At 51.0% G+C, this 16,421-nt stretch overlaps 1 protein-coding gene across 3 annotated transcripts; it reads right to left on the bottom strand.

Moving 5' to 3' along the window:
* Positions 1-1,243: 1,243 nt before the first annotated feature.
* Positions 1,244-16,319, bottom strand: ITGA10 (integrin subunit alpha 10; the record flags this gene model as incomplete). 3 transcript variants are annotated; one of them, XM_081024783.1, is made up of 30 exons in its annotated part: positions 1,244-2,845; positions 3,120-3,233; positions 3,512-3,607; positions 4,950-5,063; positions 5,207-5,287; positions 5,522-5,635; positions 5,786-5,870; positions 6,255-6,344; positions 6,490-6,566; positions 6,726-6,818; positions 6,993-7,134; positions 7,285-7,370; positions 7,566-7,679; positions 8,039-8,181; positions 8,281-8,447; positions 8,852-8,982; positions 9,797-10,000; positions 10,137-10,280; positions 10,500-10,648; positions 10,836-10,980; positions 11,198-11,271; positions 11,388-11,553; positions 11,758-11,908; positions 12,584-12,732; positions 12,885-13,012; positions 13,723-13,837; positions 14,050-14,141; positions 14,353-14,462; positions 14,683-14,794; positions 16,268-16,319. In XM_081024783.1, 30 exons carry the CDS (start codon positions 16,317-16,319, stop codon positions 2,780-2,782), a joined length of 3,504 nt encoding a protein of 1,167 aa, XP_080880909.1. In that variant the 3' UTR covers positions 1,244-2,779. The 3 variants fall into 3 exon arrangements, with proteins under 3 accessions (XP_080880909.1, XP_080880908.1, XP_080880907.1); XM_081024782.1 differs by lacking the exons at positions 14,353-14,462; positions 14,683-14,794; positions 16,268-16,319 and having other exon boundaries at positions 9,797-9,997; positions 14,050-14,135; XM_081024781.1 differs by lacking the exons at positions 14,353-14,462; positions 14,683-14,794; positions 16,268-16,319 and having other exon boundaries at positions 9,797-9,997; positions 13,723-14,059.
* Positions 16,320-16,421: the final 102 nt, after the last annotated feature.

Here is a 16,421-nt window from a genome sequence, read left to right as displayed (position 1 = left end):
AAAATAGATTGGGGTTAGAGAAAGTCCCACTCTGGAGCAGCGGGATAGAGAGGGATCTTTAGGTGGACAAAAATATTACAAGTGCTCTTTTAATCATGTGGGTAAAGAATTAGATGAACCAGTCCTCAAGGAAATCCATCTCCCTTTGGAAGCTCAGTGGGGACGAAGAGGGGAGATCTGTCACCATAACGATGGCCTCGGTCCCAGCCCCAGAAACACTACGCTCCACAAAGGTGAATCAAGCTACAGCTTCCATGAGGTGCACTCAGGGCCACTATGCACTCCTTCCTGCCACAAAATAACTCACCAGCATGCCACAGAATGGTTGCCCCTGCCTAATAGGCCGGACAGGCCACCATTCTCAGGGTTAGGGAACAGAGGCAGAGACATGGTCTCTAAAAGTCCTTTGCAGGAGTGCACATGGCCCTTCTACTGAGTGCACACCCAGCAGAAGAACCCTGGGTGTCCAAGAAATCAAATAGGTTTGATTTCTACCATTCCAACCTTAAGTTAATTAGCTGATCAATACCTTAGAGGGCATGAGGGCTTCTTTCAAAAGAGATGAGGCACAGGGTAAGATTTAGTGCGAGGAGACGATACCACAGAAGCAACAAATCTTCAGACTCTGTGAACCGGGCCAAGTCACCACCTGGTGCTTCTACATACCTTCTCACTACCCTCACAACACATGGTAATAACAAACTATTTTTATAACGATAGCGACCATTTACTGAATACTCATACTGAATACTAAATGCTCACTTTACTTGTATCATCGTATTCAGTCCTCACAACCCTAAGTTTAAAGACAAGACAGCCAATACTTAGAGAAATTAAATCGGTTCGAGGTCAAACAAGTGCTAATAGTACAGCTTAGATTGAAACCCAAGTCTGTCTTCATTCTTAACCGCTGTATTACACAGCCTGTTATTGTTATCTGAGCGTTGGGGTGGTTAGGACTTGCCCAAAACCACATAGCGAATACATGGCAGAAGTGGGATTTCAATCTAGGCCTATGTGCTTCCCAAATCTGCACATTTTACACTCTGTGGTCACTTCAGTAGGTGCGGTTTGCAGGAAGCTAGAGCACATTTCCAGTGGTAAAGTCACAGAAAACATTTTAAATACTTCATAACTTTACCTTCTAGAAATTCAACTGTATAAGTTCTCAGGAGAACCAAGACTCGCCTCTCACCATTCCTGAGCCGTCCATATGCTAGGGAACTTGATTAGAACCAGCAGTCATTTGACACTGAACTTTATTTGTTCTGGCCTTCTGATATGCCGTCCACCCTGCTGGGAAGTAGAGACAATGCCCTCTGCAAAAGGCCAGAGACATGCCAAAATAAATATTGTGGCCAGGCCTCAAGAATGCCCCTGGAGGACAGGTTTTGTGGCTGCCAGTCAACTGCCTGATCAGGTCTCTTCTCAGCTCTAAATGGGTGCTGATTCTCCCAGTGGCTGTCAGAGCTGCACTCTGGAGACCCACAACCAGCTTTGGTATCCAAAGAAATATGTTACCCAGTTGTCAATGAGAAATCAAATTCTCTTTACTGGCCATGACCAAAAAATGGGAAGCGGGGAGGGGAGTCCAGAGATAGACATTCACTTGAGAATTGCTGGTAAACATTAGGCAGGGCTGACAAGCTGATTTCACCAGAGAAGCCCTACCAGGTAGGACTGGAGTTGCCCCAGGAACATTCTCCTAGGAGCTATTTGTGCTACACAACCAGTGCTGAGCAAGGAAAGGCTTGCTCCCCAGAGACCTCCTGCCACGCACTTTGGCTTCCTCCTTAATGCAGACCCCACTTGTTCAGACCCCTTGGGGCTGCTGCTTCCCAGAGCTGGTAAGGTGAAAGGGTTTCCCACCACCAAGCAGCAATCTTCTTCCTTCTTTGTTGTTTATGTAAGGAAGCCCCAAGGAGGGCTCCAAAGTGTGTTCAGCCTGAGAGGAGAAAACACTGCTTGGGGTAGCAAGTCTTCTCTGCTATTCCAGTTCTAGCCACGTGGGGGCCCCTGGCTCCAGGGAATCGGGCACCCGGCGGCTCTGGCTTTGCTCCTGGGAAAGGGTGTGAGTGGGGAAAGCCATACCCAGCCGGCCTCGGGGAGCTGTTTCACTAGCACCTGAGGGCGGGCGACTGCACCACGAAGTCTCAGGTTTCAGGGGGATGGCAGTTGCCTGTCTAAAGGCTTCTCTGTTCCTTGGAATTGTACAGAATGTCTCTTGTGGCTTTTCCTCCTCCCTCCTTTTTTCCTGTTGACTCTCCCCATCCGGCTCTCTGAATCACCAGACTCCACAGGAAAGCAGCAGATGTTGACTTTACTTCTTTCAAGCCAACCTCAGCTCCCTCCTGTGGAGTGGGGAGCAGGCTGGAAGGTGAGAGGCAGGCAACGGAGGAAGATAACCCTCATTCTTGCCAAATTGTCAGGGAGGACGTAGAGGGAATCTGAAAGGAGTCAGGGACGTAGGCAAAATTTTCTTGGTTCCTGGGGATAGGGCAAAAGGGGCCCCCCAGTGTTGGCTGTGGAACCAGCATCATGAGGAGGAAAGCAGAAGGTGGGAGTGTTCCTGGTGTGGGTGCCAGCCCTTCGTGTCTGAGGTAAGGCCTCATCTCTTGCCAACAGAGTCCTCATGACTCAAAAGTCAAGTCAGGTTGCAGGTCCGGGGAGAAGAGTCCAGAGGCTTCTCCTTGTCCCATGTGAGCCACGAAGCCTCCACTCTTATGCAAGTCTTTTGCAGAAGCTGCCAGGGAGGACTTTCGAGGGCTTTATTCTACATTCATTGCTCCAATTTTTCATCTCTTTTTTCTTCCTCGGGGATCTTCTTACGGGCAAAGAAGCCAAGCTGTAGAGGAAGAGATAAGAGTCATCGTCAAATGCCCTGCCTGGGGACCTTGCCAACAGCCCTCAGACATATCTGAAGTCTTCACTTTTGTTCTGCTTCCAAATATGAGACTCAAATTTATTTTATTTGGCTTAGTTTAATTCAACCAACATTTGCGGAGTACAGGCAAGGGAATCCACAGGCGGCTTAACTAATCCAGTTCTCCCTGCTGTAATCAAGGACCCCTCAACTCGTGGGCACCATGCCCCCTACTCGCCACTAACACAGTGCTTACCTTCCAAAGGCAGAAGACAAGGAGAGCCAGCAGCAGCAGCCCTCCCAGTACACTGCCAATGAGGACCCACAGGGAGATGAGGAGGGGGGGAGACTGAATCACCTCCAGGAGGCTCTGTAGGCAGAGGAGAGTTGTTTTTAACTCGCACCCTTTCACCCAGCGAGCCGCACCCCACCTTAGAGCAAAGCCAGCTTCAAAACAGAAGAATACAAGGCCAAAGAAACCTGAGGCAGGAATGGAGGCAGTGGGACCCTAACAATTCTGATGTATCACTTCTGGCTCCCCGATTGCTGCCTAATGAAGACACCTGTTGTGCAAAAGCCCACGGGTACCCTTCCCCCGTCCCCACCCTCACTATTTTCACAGCTCTCAGATTCAGCCTCCAGCCTCACCTCACTCCAACGGGAAGCTTCCGTCAGCTGCAGGACACTGCCCGCCTCCGTTCCCAGCTCAAAGGTGCTGACCACCGTCAGAGACTTGAATTTGGCCTGTGGAACAAGTGAATGGGAAGGCATTTCAAGTGAGCCATCATCAGGTGGTGTGGCTCTTGAAACCCCAAAAGCAAAGAAGAGGCGGACATGCACCACTTCCAGGGCCCTCAAGACCAGAAGAAAAGGTCGGAGACCAATGGGGACAGAGAAGAAGGGTCACAGATGGAAAATCACTGGTCCTTCATATATGCTGTTTGGTCTACCTGTCATGTATTCAACTCCCCTTTCTTTGGCTGACCCCTACCCCTCCTTTAGGTTGAAGTTTAGATGTCACCTGCTCTGGGACTTAGGGAAGTATTTCCTCCTAACCCCCACCACCCTGGATAAGGTCATAACGTTCTGTTTACTTTGCTGGCTTTCACCACTGAATTATAAGATCCTTGAGGTCAAGGGCTGTGTCTCATTAAGTATGTGTCCCTAGTGCCTAGAGCCTAGCACAGTGCCAAATACCTAGCGATTTCTCAATAAATTTTTGTTGAAAGGATAGATGAATGAATGGAAAAAAGGATACCAAAGAGAGATAAAGAGAGAACCAGACTTAGAGGACGGTCTGTCAGAGTTAACTTCCCAAAAACATAGGCCTACCAGTACATCCTCGGGATTTTGTGTAAGTCAAAGCAGATGGTCTATGGGGAAACACAGTAAAACCCCTAGTACCAAGTACGTGTTATAATTAGGTGTTATTTCCGGCTCAGGCATTCACCCTGACTCCTGACTGCCAATCATATTAAGTTCAATGCCTAGAGAACTTGCATAATCCAAATCCCTATCAACTATATAATCTTACCTCCAGCTACTCTCCAATACATATCCTGCATGTGATATCAGCTATGTATTCATTCATTTTACAAAAACGTATTAAGTTCCCACAATGTGTTAAGCACGGTACTAAATGTAATGGAGAGAAGGACTGTCCTTCTCTAAGTCTGGTTCTCTCTTTATTTCTCTTTGGTAGAGAGTGTCCACCTAGCATAGGACCTTTTATAAAGTAGATTCTAGGTGGATTATTGATTGGATTTAGATGCCCTATCAGTGTTGATTGATTATTGATATAGCACTAAGGGATGATAAATGGAGGAAAATACAATGACAATAACTAGCTTTTAATGAGCTCATCTCATTATTCATTTCTTCTTTACAACAACCCCTTAAAATAGGTATTATCTTCCCCATTGTAGAGATGAACAGAAAGAAGCATAGAGAGATGAAATAACTCGCTCAAGGTCCAACAGCTAGCAAGAGGCAAAACTGGGACTTAAACATGGGTTTAAGTCCAAAGCCTACACTCAAGGTCCAGAGAGGAGCAGAAGGGGAGGGTAATAGGAAATGAAAAGTTTACCCTCCGGAAAAATTCATTGTGAACCAGCCTCAGTAGTCCAACAGAGGCCTCGGACCCCTTTGCGAGCCGCCCAAGGTGGCACCTCACGACCTGACACCGCGTATTGCTCCCATTCTACCAGAAGAGAGAGACGGATCAGGTGCTGGGGTGGAAAGAGGCCCCACTTCCCACTCCAAGCTCCACGCCGCCATCCCAAGGCTCCAAACTCTGCTGCTCCCCCACTCTGGCCACCTTCTTCACCACCTTATGACTCATACCAGTCTGCTTGTGTGCTGAAGTTCCTCTGGATGTACTGGGGGCCCTGGGGGCTCAGTCAGGTTCTGCACCGTGCAGCTTGCCTACGGGAAGATACAACTTGAGGGACTCTTGATGGGGAGAGGACAGCCATGCCAGGCTGAGCAGCCACATACCGCCCACAGTGGGGGAATCCCTTTCTTCTCAAAGAAGTCATGTGTGTCAAAGAAAGGTCCCCAGGGGGAGGAGCCCTGAGGGCAGTGACCCAGCAGACAGGGAACTGGTGAGTCCACTGGATCGAGGAGGGAGGGCTCCACATAACCCTAGCCCAGACTCACATTGGTTGTGATGACCTGAGACAGTGACAGGAAGTAACTGCCCCCATGGGCCACAGCTGGAAGGAAGGCTGAGATGATGAGACCACTGACCACATAGCAGCCAAGGTTCTGAACCTGAGAAGAGGATGGGAAATGGGAAGACCCTGCCTCATCTGTTCCCCTTCACCCTGGATACCACTGAAATCTAAGAGACTCTTCCTGTCTTTTTCCAGGACTCCTCCCTGCCCCCTCCTTATGCCAAGCTGCCCCCCTCCAGCTTCTCACCCTAAGAGTGGTTTTGAATTCAGGGCCAGGACCCACTGGGAGGGTCCCATATGGGTGAACCTCATAGCGGTGAAGAGTGGATTCACTGAGTGGATACCAGGTCAGGAAGTCCAAGGTCACAGCCATGACAGAGACACAGAGGCACAGGGTCAGCACATATCCATGGATTCGGGAAAGGCAAGGCCAGCACATGTATAAAGAGACGGGGATACACAGAGAAGACAGAAATGGGACATGACATAGACTTGGCACAAACTTTAGGGCTACATCCCATATCCCCCCATTCCAGCTCCACTCCCCAGGGCCCAGCAAAGCCCTATACCTAGGAAGAAAGTAAGACGCTTAAAAGAGAAGGTTCCACATGAGTGGGATTGAAGGCAAAAAGACGGAGCAACCCCAAGGGTTGGAGGACACTGAACCACACGAGTCTGGGGTCAGAATGGGGTCCCAGAGGGGAGCTCAGCCATACCTAGAGAAGAGGAGGTGAGGCTCGTACTGGATGTAGGCCGAGGTCTGGGCTGTATTATCTTGCAGGGTCCCATTGCTCTCCAGACTATTGCTGTAGAGTCAGGGGGAGAGGCTCACATCCCTCTCACACACCCCTCTCTGGAGTAGAGGAGTCAGTGCTGTTCATTCCCCTCCCCCAACACACCTACCATGACCAACCCCAAGACTCAGCTGGGAGGAGGGCCCTTTGTTCTCACCTGGTAGCAGTCAGCCTCACGAGGACCTGGCTCAGGAGGGAAGAGCAGCTAAACTCAAACTCTAGCAGAAAGGTCACCTGGGGGCCAGGGACATGGGGTCAGGGTACATTCCTCTTCACAGGGCGACGGCAGAGGAACGGAAGCTCTTGTGTGCCTCGTTCCCCAAACTCCCAGGCCCCAGCGATTCCAGCCCCTGGTCTCCCAGAGCCCCTTTCTCATCCTGGACCCCAACTTACCTTGGCTCCAGTCTGAAAGACGGGATGCCCCACACTGCAGAGCCGGCCATGAGGAGAAGGGGCTGCACATTCCACCTTCACTGGCCTGTCCCTCTGAGAGCGAGAAATGGGGGTGGAGGCTGGAGCTGGGGCTACTGCTGCTCTCCTGTGTGCAGCCTCTCAACACTGAGCCTTTCTCTAGAGCCCCTGGCAGCTGAGGACAATAATACCCCCATCTCCTTCCTCCTCCTTCCCCAACTCCTCCCAAACCCTCTCCCCCAAAGGTACCTGAGGTGTGAAACTGGCCAGATGGAGGTTTCTAGAGAAGCTGAGGCTCAGGGTAGTGTTGTAGGCATTTTCCTTCCTATTCTCCAGAGTTGCTGATACCAGCACTTTCCGACGACCACCTCGAACCAGGAACGGGTCCTTCCTAGGAGGGTGGATAAGAGCTCAGGAGTGGACAGGGTGCCAAAAACCTTACTTCTGTTTTCCTGGGCAAGAAACAACCCTTCAGCTCCCTTCAAGCCCCTTCCTGTCTGGCTCGGGTCACCCTGGTTTGGCCAGTTCACGGCCATCCCACCTGGAGCCTTTGACGTCCATATTAGCTCGAAGCACCAGGTCTGTGACGCATTCATTGTCAGGGCCACAGTCCTTTGAGAAGGGGACCTAGAGGAGAGGGAAGAGGCTGAGGGCTGAGAGGAAGGCAAGGAGAAAGGAATGCAACTGGGGAAAAGTGGAAAGAGAAGTGTAGGGGCCCAGGTCAGATGTCACTATGATCTCATGTCTCCTCCCTCCTCTTTCTCTTGAATTCACTGAGAAGGGCAGTATTGGGTCTCGGGGACAGGGCTTGGTGCAGCTGACCAGCTTTCGTATGGAGGTGGGCGAGCCCTCGTCCAGCACAGGTCCTGGCTTTGTGGTGTTGTCCAAAACAAAGGTCACAGTCAAGGCCACCGGCCGAAGGTAATCCGATGTATCCTGAGGGAAACCAGAGGCAAAGATCATGGGAAGCCAGGCTCCCTGGCGGAATGTGATAATGACACCGATCATTTATTGAGCATTTTCTGTGTGCCAGGCACTGTCCTAAGGTATTGTCAATATCATCACATTTACTTCTAATACGTGTCCTATGACATAGTTATTATTATTAACGCCTCTTGGCAGGTGAGCAAACTGAGGTTTGCAGGTTATGTGACTTGCCAGGTCAGCCTGACTCCAAAGTCTGAACTTTCTCACTTCCCTGGCTCTCTTGCTAATCCAGCAGAAATTCCTCCTCTTATCCAGCCTTCCCCTCACTGCCAGGCCCTGATGCAAAGCAGTTCCAGTCCCCTCCTCACCAGCACATGGAAATAGAGCTGCTCACAAGTGACATTCCCCACACTGAGCCGGATCCGCCGAGGGGACAGCCTCTGGCCAGAGCCATCAAACGCTGCACGGGCCCCAGCGGTCCACTCATCCAGTGACGCTGTGAACCGCATATCTGAATGGGGCAGGCAAGAGTGAGGGTGGAGAGGGTCCAGAGACCAAGGCAGGTAGGGAAGGGGTGGACAGCTGCCTCGGATACATGGAAGTCACTCACAAAAACGGCGATCCCAGCGGCCAGGTGTGCGGGATGTCACTCGAAAACACAGGGCTGCAGAAAGGCAGGCTGCGTCCTGGCCTCGGCGTCTGCAGTCCCTTTCAACCACACTGATGGCCGGCGGGGTCACATCCAGTGAAGGCACCAGGTGGACAATGGGCCGGGAGCTAGGAACAGAGTGGGAAGGAAATTCTAGCAGTAGGAGGAAAGTCTGGGAGAAAGGCCACTCTCAGTGTTTACCTCCTTGAGGTCAAAGGAAAGGATAAGGGGTTAGGAGCACGTGCCACCCACCCCTGAACCTCTGACAGAAGTCAGATAACAGCTAACATTTAATAAGCACTTGTCATGAGCAAGGCACTGTGTGAAGATTGTTATAGGGATCAGCGCACTTAATCCTCACAATAAGCCTACACGTTCGTTATGTACGTTATTCTTCCCATTTTGTAAACTAGGAAATGGAGGCACAGAGTAAGTTGACCAAGAAATCCAAATCGAAGCCTATGCCTCTAAAGCCCTTGCTTTTCATTGCTGTGTTATGCGGTCCACTGCTACCTGAGCTGGCACCGCTCACCTGAGCAGGATGGCTGCCCCTTGGGCACCCACAGACACATCCACCAGGCTGTCTCCATCCAGATCTAGCCGGCCATCCACACTCCGACCAAAGTAACTGAGGGCCTGTGGCATGGAGATAGCAGCAATCCGCTGAGAGGAAGAGAGGGGAGACTGAGCAGGGACTCACACACCTGCTTTCCCAGGCCGCCTACCTGGCTCTTTCTAATCCTCCCATCAGGCATGGGAAGAAATTAGAGAAACTTGCCTGTGTTCAGGAGTCCCTAGTACAGCAACCTGTATCCTCCACCACTCCCTCACCTTTTTGTCTACAGTAGTCCCTCCTTATCCACGGTTTCACTTTCTGCTGTTCCCCATGGTCAACCATGGTCCGAAAACGTTCAATGGAAAATTCCAGACATGAACAATTCATAAGTTTTAAACTGAGCACTGTTTTGAGTAGAGTGATGAAATCTCACGCCGTCCAACTCTGTCCTGCCTGGGGCATGAATCATCCCTTTGTCCAGCATATCCACGCTGGATACGCTCCCCGCCTGTTACATACTTAGCAGCCATCTTAGTTCTCAGATCAGCTGTTACGGCATGGCACTGCTTGTGTTCAAGCAAGCCTTATTTTCTTTAATCATGCCACAGCCACATAACTTTTGTTACAGTGTATTGTTATAATTATTCTGTTCTTATTCATTATTGGTGTTCATCTCTTACTATGCCTACTTTATAAATTATGTTTTATCATAGGTATGTCTGTATAGGAAAAAACGTAACAGTATATAGAGAATTTGGTACTATCTGCGGTTTCAGGCATCCACTGGGGGTCCCCCATCAATACGGGGGGCTACTGTACTGATAAAAAAGCACTGGTTCAGTTTGGGTCTCAAGTCCTGGGGAGCACAGTTCCCTTTCCCTTCCCCCCACCATGCCCCTGCTTTATGTGGGCACGCCTGACCTGGGCAGGACGGGGCCTGACTCCATGCTGGGTCCCATGATACAGGTACAGTGCCCCACGGTGCCCATCCTCCAGGGGCGCCCCCACAGCCACGTCAGCAAAACCATCTTGGTTCAGATCAGGGAGGGCACCCATGGCAAAGCCAAAGCGAGCATCCTGAGGGGGTTCTGGCTGCAGTGTTCCTTGGAGTGTCAGCAAGGACTGCTGGGAGAGATGAGGGAAAGAAAGAAGATGTTGATGCGATAGTCCCCACCTCACAGCCAGCCCTCAAACGTGCCTTCCCTTCCTGCCTCCCTCCACCCCTTGCAAATAAGTTCTAGGGGAGCCCAGCAAGTCTCACCTGGCCCACCAGGTACACATAAACACGTCCTGTCTCCTTGTTCTGAGGTCCCAGGAACATGGGGGCAGCCACAAGTAAGACATCAGTTGTTCCATCCCCATCCGTATCCAATGGGCAGAGTTCACTGCCAAAGTATGAGCCAATCTGGGGAGTGGTGATTCCAGAGGAAAGGGACGGTGATTGTGGACAAGTGGGAAGCACCCACCAGTTTGTCAATCAGGTCCTCATACCCTTGACAGACTCAGCCAACCAGAATTCGGCACAGACTCTTCAGGCCCCACTCTTGCCCCTCTACTCTCTTCCCCCACAGCTGGATTTCCTCGGGAGGGATCCGAGGGTCCCACCCTTCCTTGGATGCCCTACCTGCTCCCCTTGGAGGCTCTGGGAGACCCTCACAGCCCCATTTTTCTTAAGCTGGAAGGCAATGACCTTTCCTCGATGTCTAAACCGAGGAGCCCCGGAAAGAAAGAGGCGTTGTCCACTCCGCAAAAACATGGAGGAAACAGAGTAACCTAGAAATCAGGGGTGAAAGGGAAAGAAGACAGGTCAATTGGGAGGGTCCCTAAAGGCATTGGAGGAGGACTCGATGAGAGTAGCAGGAGATCAGTGAAAAACTTCAGGATTTAAGAGGGCGTACCTCATACCCTCCTCCATGGGAGCCTTCCCCCACCTCCCAATGGCCTGCACTCTGCTACTTACCCAGGTAGGCTGCATGGTTCTGCAGTGCAGGGGGGAACTCATCTTCCAGGGCCGTGCGTGGGGGGAAAAGGCGGTGACCGTCTTCAAGCCATAACACCGAGCCCCCCCAGTCATAGGCCCCCACCATCCCAAAGAGAATCCCATCCTGTAGGACAGAACCAGAAAGGGTCACTGACAAGACTCTCTGGGAGTAAGAGGGTCACTGAGGGTATGCTGAGGTCAGTTGGAAAGGCATGAGCAGGTCAGCGTGCATATAGTTAAAGGAAGAATCTAGAAGAGCCCTGGGGTTGAAGTTATCTGGGCCAGAGGTTGGAGGGAGTCAGAGGTCGAGAGGGGTTATAGAGGAATCGAGTCTGTCCAACCTTTAGCCGATGAGTAGAGAAACCAATCTGAGACATTTCCAGCCCGAAGGAGCTTTCATTTTCTCCATGGGACCCTTGAGCATGAGGAAACATCAGCAACATCAGGGAAGACAGGTCCACCTTTGACCTACTGAACTTACTCTAAGACCGCACCCCACCCTGGCCTCTATTTCTCCAGGGTGATCATTACCCTCAAGGCCAAAAATCCGGTCTCCTAGTGCATCCACAATGTCAGTCAGTGCAGCTTCGTCTGTGACATTGAAGAAGAATCTCTCATCTGGATCACTGGCGATTGCTCTGATTTCCCGCAGGAAAGAGCTGGGATCTCGCTGTCTCCGGAGGTAGTGACCGAGGACCTGGGGTCAGGAAGTCAAGGTGGGGTCTATTAGCTGTGCGGAGTGAGATGTTAGAGCTAGTACAGAACACAGCCAACTCATCGAAGGACGGGAAATGTGGCTGAGGTCTGGGGAGTGGTTCCTGCCTGTTTCCCTCAAGTTCCCAGTTCTCAATGTCACCGTCCCCACCCCCTCCACCCTTCCAGATCCAAAGTAGAGTCTTACAGCAATCCCATAGCGTGTCACTCTTCCAGCCTCACAGGCCTTTAGTGCTGTGGGAAGCTCTTCTCCATCATGTGATTCTCCATCAGTCACCACTACCAGCAGCCTGGCAGCCTCTGGTCGGCCCCCATGGGACTGACTGAATCCTTCTGTGCTAAGAAGAGAGAGAAAAGAGTAAGGTGTGATCAGGTGTAGGCAGATAGTCACACGCAGGACTTAACTCCGTCAGCGGTTCACCGAGGTCAGGCATCTTGCCTGTTGGACCATCTCCCCCACGGTGGCTAGCGTGGAGACTGGCACACAGTGGGAGCTCAATGCTTGAGTGTTATTGAACGCATAGAGCTGCATATCATCAATGCAAATAAGAACAAAATCCATTCATTGCTAGATTCATTCAGCAAATATTGCATTTGAGCGGAGAAATAACAAAGGAATGTAGAAGAAAGGAGAATGGTTAGGTCACGTGCATCTCCCCAGAAAGTTTGAACCACGTTTGGAAAGTGGGCTAGGTCATGAGTAGTGGAGAACCTGAGGGTCAAGATTAAAGCGGGAGTGGAAGGAAAGAGAGAGTTCTGTCTGCAGAGATGAATAAAGCAGAAACATGGAGAGACACAGACATACATATTTGTAGAAATGTGACGAGAGGGAGTGCAATGACAGCCCAATCAGCCTTCTCCCACCCACCATTAGTGTGCATGCCAAGATGAGCGCGCAAAGCACCTTGGGTACACACTGAACCCTAGAGTACACATTGCCCTCTAAACCCTCCCCTAACCCTTCTAGGCCCTCCTCACTCTGGTCTCCCACACACCGCTTTCCAATGCCTCACCAGGCCACCATTATTGCTTGGGCAGTTTTTGTTTCTCGTCCCTCTCGCCGACTCAGGTTCCTTGCCGCTCTCACCACTTCTTCCTTGGTTCGGAAATCTCCCAGGGACCACTCATGTACAGGGCTCTCGCCGTACTGCACCAGTCCCACCTGAGAATAAAACGTGCAGTCAAATGAAATGTGTGTTTGGAGGTGGGGAGGGAGAAGCAAGCACGCGAGGGAGGGGAGATGAGCACCTGGAAAACACTGCCTACACTTAACTCCTCTCCCCCTCCATGCCCGTCCATATTGCCTTCGCTTACCTGTATCTGCTCTGGGTCAATAAACAGTCTATCCACGAGTCTTCGTAGGAAAGTCTGAACTTCAGACCAGGGGTAGATGCTGTTGGAGCCATCCAAGACAATGACAACATCCATGTATGTGGGGCAGCCTAGGAGGAGGGGGGCGTGATGGAGAACAGAGGGGTACAAGGTTATTGGGCATGAGGCCATCAAGAGAAGAGGTTACATTCTCCCTCCCAAGGGGAGGACACATTCAATTGAAACGTTTATTAGGCACTTCAGACATGCAAGGAAGAGAGTCTGCCAGGCTCTGGGTAAATGTAGAAAGGAATAAAAGAGGAGAGGGGCATACGTGCAATTTACTAAAATAACAAAAAAAGAATTAAACACTAGGTAGAAATATAGCTCCACCCTATGCTGTGGGAGAACAAAAGAGGGTCAGTTCTGATGGTGGGGAATCAAAGGAGACAGCGACTAAGAAGATATTGGAGACTGAAGGTGTTTGAGGAGAATATGAGGAAAGGCATTTGGGTGAACTCTTGCAACAAAAGGAGCTGAAGGTATAAAAATCGATGACACACTGGAGAATGGTGAGGTAAACGCTATGGCCAAGGGTGGGAAGGGATGTAGTGAGAGCTGAGTTCTTGAAGTTGGTTTGACCAGTTCATGGAGTCTTGCTGCCCTGGCAGAGTCTGAATTCTAATCTGCTAGGAAACATGGAGCTTATGCAGGTACATTAGGTAGCAGTGAGGATAGCCATGCAGGCCCCCTGTCAAGCATCATATGCTGTTGCCCCATCTTTTTCCCATCCTACACCCCGTTCTGAGGACTGAGTCCTCAGGCCCTTCTTCTGGCTCACGTTGCGCAGTGGGCGCCAGGCTTCCCTGGGGCCGGAACGAAGCATCGACACGGGCACATATCCCAGAACTGAAGACAGAGGAGCCGCAAGCACGAGACCAGAGAGGGGCACAGGCCTGGGGATGGATGGGGGAAACAGTTACTTCCAGGCTTGGGAGAGCACCCTCAGAACATGCTCCCAGTAGGAGGCATTGCGACCACTCCCCGAGATTCCCCTCCTTGCTTTCTAGAGTTTTTAACTCCTTGACCCCGCCACACAGACCAGTTTCCCTTACCATGCTGCTCTATCCTCTGCCACAAACCTTCAGAGACCCTTTCCTTAGCTCACCATGAATCCCCCATCACCATCTGTCTCTAGAAGAGACATCCCCAAGTGCATATTCACAGCAGGACGAGATGAATTTCCCAGTGGATAGTCACCTGGTGGGAGGGGGTGGAAGAGAATGAGGTCATGGGGTCACAGATGGGGTCCTTGAGTTCAGGGCGATTTTGGAAGAGGATGAGATCAGGATAGAGTCAGGGACAGGGAGTATGTAGGATACTGGCTTGAATAAAGTGAGGTATAAGGGGTCAAAGCTACTAGTGTATCCAGGTTAGGGGTTAGGAGTGGAAGATTGAGGCATCTTCTTACCCAAGTGGCCCTTGGCACATGGGGCATTGTGGGAGTCCCCTACAGGGCATCGGTAAACATCTCCCCTTCTGTCTCCTGAAGGCCCATCCCAGGGGGCACCCACCAGCATCCTGGGAGGAGGACATGAATATAAGCATGGGGTGAGCATGACTTTGAGATAGGCCAGAGGGAAAGGGCATGGGGGTGGGAAATCTAGAGCTCCGGTATTTTCCAAAAGACCAAACATCCGTCAGTCTCTTCCAAAAGATTAGTTTAGATTCCCATCTACCTCGCCTCCCCTGTAACAGCTCTATCGGTCCCAATCCCACAGCCCTCTGGTTTCCTCCTCACCATCGCTGTCCACCCCCAACATGTTGCAAGACACTGTATCCAAATTCAGCCTCGGGTGGCCCTGGGAAGAGGCGTGGGTGATGCACGTCCAGGTTAAAGGGAGAGCAGAGACCTAGGGAGCCAGGGTGGTAGGTTAGCAGGAAGCAGAGAGGCCAATGAATGCCCAGACGGGTACAACCAGAGAGACGCCATGAAGGGAATGCTTTGATGTCAGTCTGTCGCCCAGCTTATTACTCATCAGTTGTCCTGGCCTCTGTCAACGTCATGTGTTCAGAGTTCCAAGCAAGGATGATCTCCTTCCTGTGTTTGAGTCCAGCTGTCTAACCTGGGGCCCTCTGCCATGCTAGCGCACAGCTGTATTTCCATTCCCAGCCCTGAAATCTCATTTACAGACATGTCTGAAAGGGTCAAGTTCCTCTTTTCCACATCATTCCTCCTACGCACCCTCTTCGCCAAACTGTGAGGGTCAAAAGAGGGAGAGGGCATTTCTGGAGCCTACAACTATTCCTTCCAAATTCTCCCCAAACCCAGGAGCATTGGGAGAGCAAGAGGAGACCAGGGGGCACAACACGTCTGGGTCTCTCCTTCTCTTTCCATCTCTTCTTGACTCCTGGTGTCATTGTTACATGCTCACTTTCATTCTCCAGTGTCTAGGCCTCTGGTTGATTCCAGCTCTGGAAACCTCTGTGGCAATTAACTGGGTGGGGTCACTCGCCTGCCCACACACATGGTTTGCCATCCATCCTTACCAAAGGTCCCTTCACCCCAAAGTTTCCCCTCTGTTCTAACTCATCCACCCTCCCAACTGCCCCCTACTTACCTGAATCTCTTCCTTAACTCTCAACCCACTCTAAAGACCCCCCAATCATGTCCTGGCTGATTCTTCCCTCCCAACCTCGATCCCTTTCAAATCAGAGCTGGTATTTTAGGAAACGAAGATTACAGGGCACTGGTGAGGAAAAATTCCAGGCCTCTGGTCCCTCCCATGGTTCTTTCCCTGTGTGTTGCTCCTTCCTTCTCAGTGACCCCCTCTCGGGCCACCCCACCACCACCACCACCAATGGCTCCAGCTGTCTCAGATCATGCGCCTTTTCAGAAAGGTGTTTTGTATGTGAGCCTTTTTGCATCGAGGAAACAGGCAGGGCTGTATGACCAGGAACTGTAGCTCATTGGTTAAACCCAGAATTCTGACCACACAGTCGGTTATGCCTCAGGCCCCAGAGACCACCAAGGGTAGGGAGAAGCAGGGAGGAGGGTAATAGGAATCAGACTAGCCACGTGAAAGTTCACATCATGTTTCTTCTCGGTCCCCTCACTTCTCCAGGGTTTAGGACAAAGGTTTAGACAATCGGACACAAATCTTACACAAGGTTGTCCCAGTCTCAGTATGGAAGCAGTCATATGGTGTGGGCATAAGAATGCAAACACGCAAACACACACACACACACACACACACACAGAGACGTAGAACCAGTGTTAACCTCTCACCCGAACTCCCGAAGAATTTCAACCTTAAAGATCCCAATGACAAACAATCCACACATCTTTCATTCCCACCAGAAACCAAGAAGTTATCCTTCCTCACCTGTCAGGAACATCAGGGGCAAGAACAGGTGAGAGATGAGGGGGCGCTCCATGCCTGGCTGTTCTCTGTCCCTGTGAAAAGTCCTCTGTGCCTCTGTCACTCTCTCCTTTTCTGTTTTCTTTACTTTCCCTCCCATCCTGCCCCCTCCCACTGG

The sequence above is a fragment of the Rhinolophus hipposideros genome (assembly GCF_964194185.1).
Source record: "Rhinolophus hipposideros genome assembly, chromosome: 19".
In the NCBI taxonomy this organism is placed as follows: domain Eukaryota; kingdom Metazoa; phylum Chordata; class Mammalia; order Chiroptera; family Rhinolophidae; genus Rhinolophus; species Rhinolophus hipposideros.
Note: the sequence above shows the minus strand (reverse complement) of the source record. Positions and strands in the feature narration are given on the sequence as shown.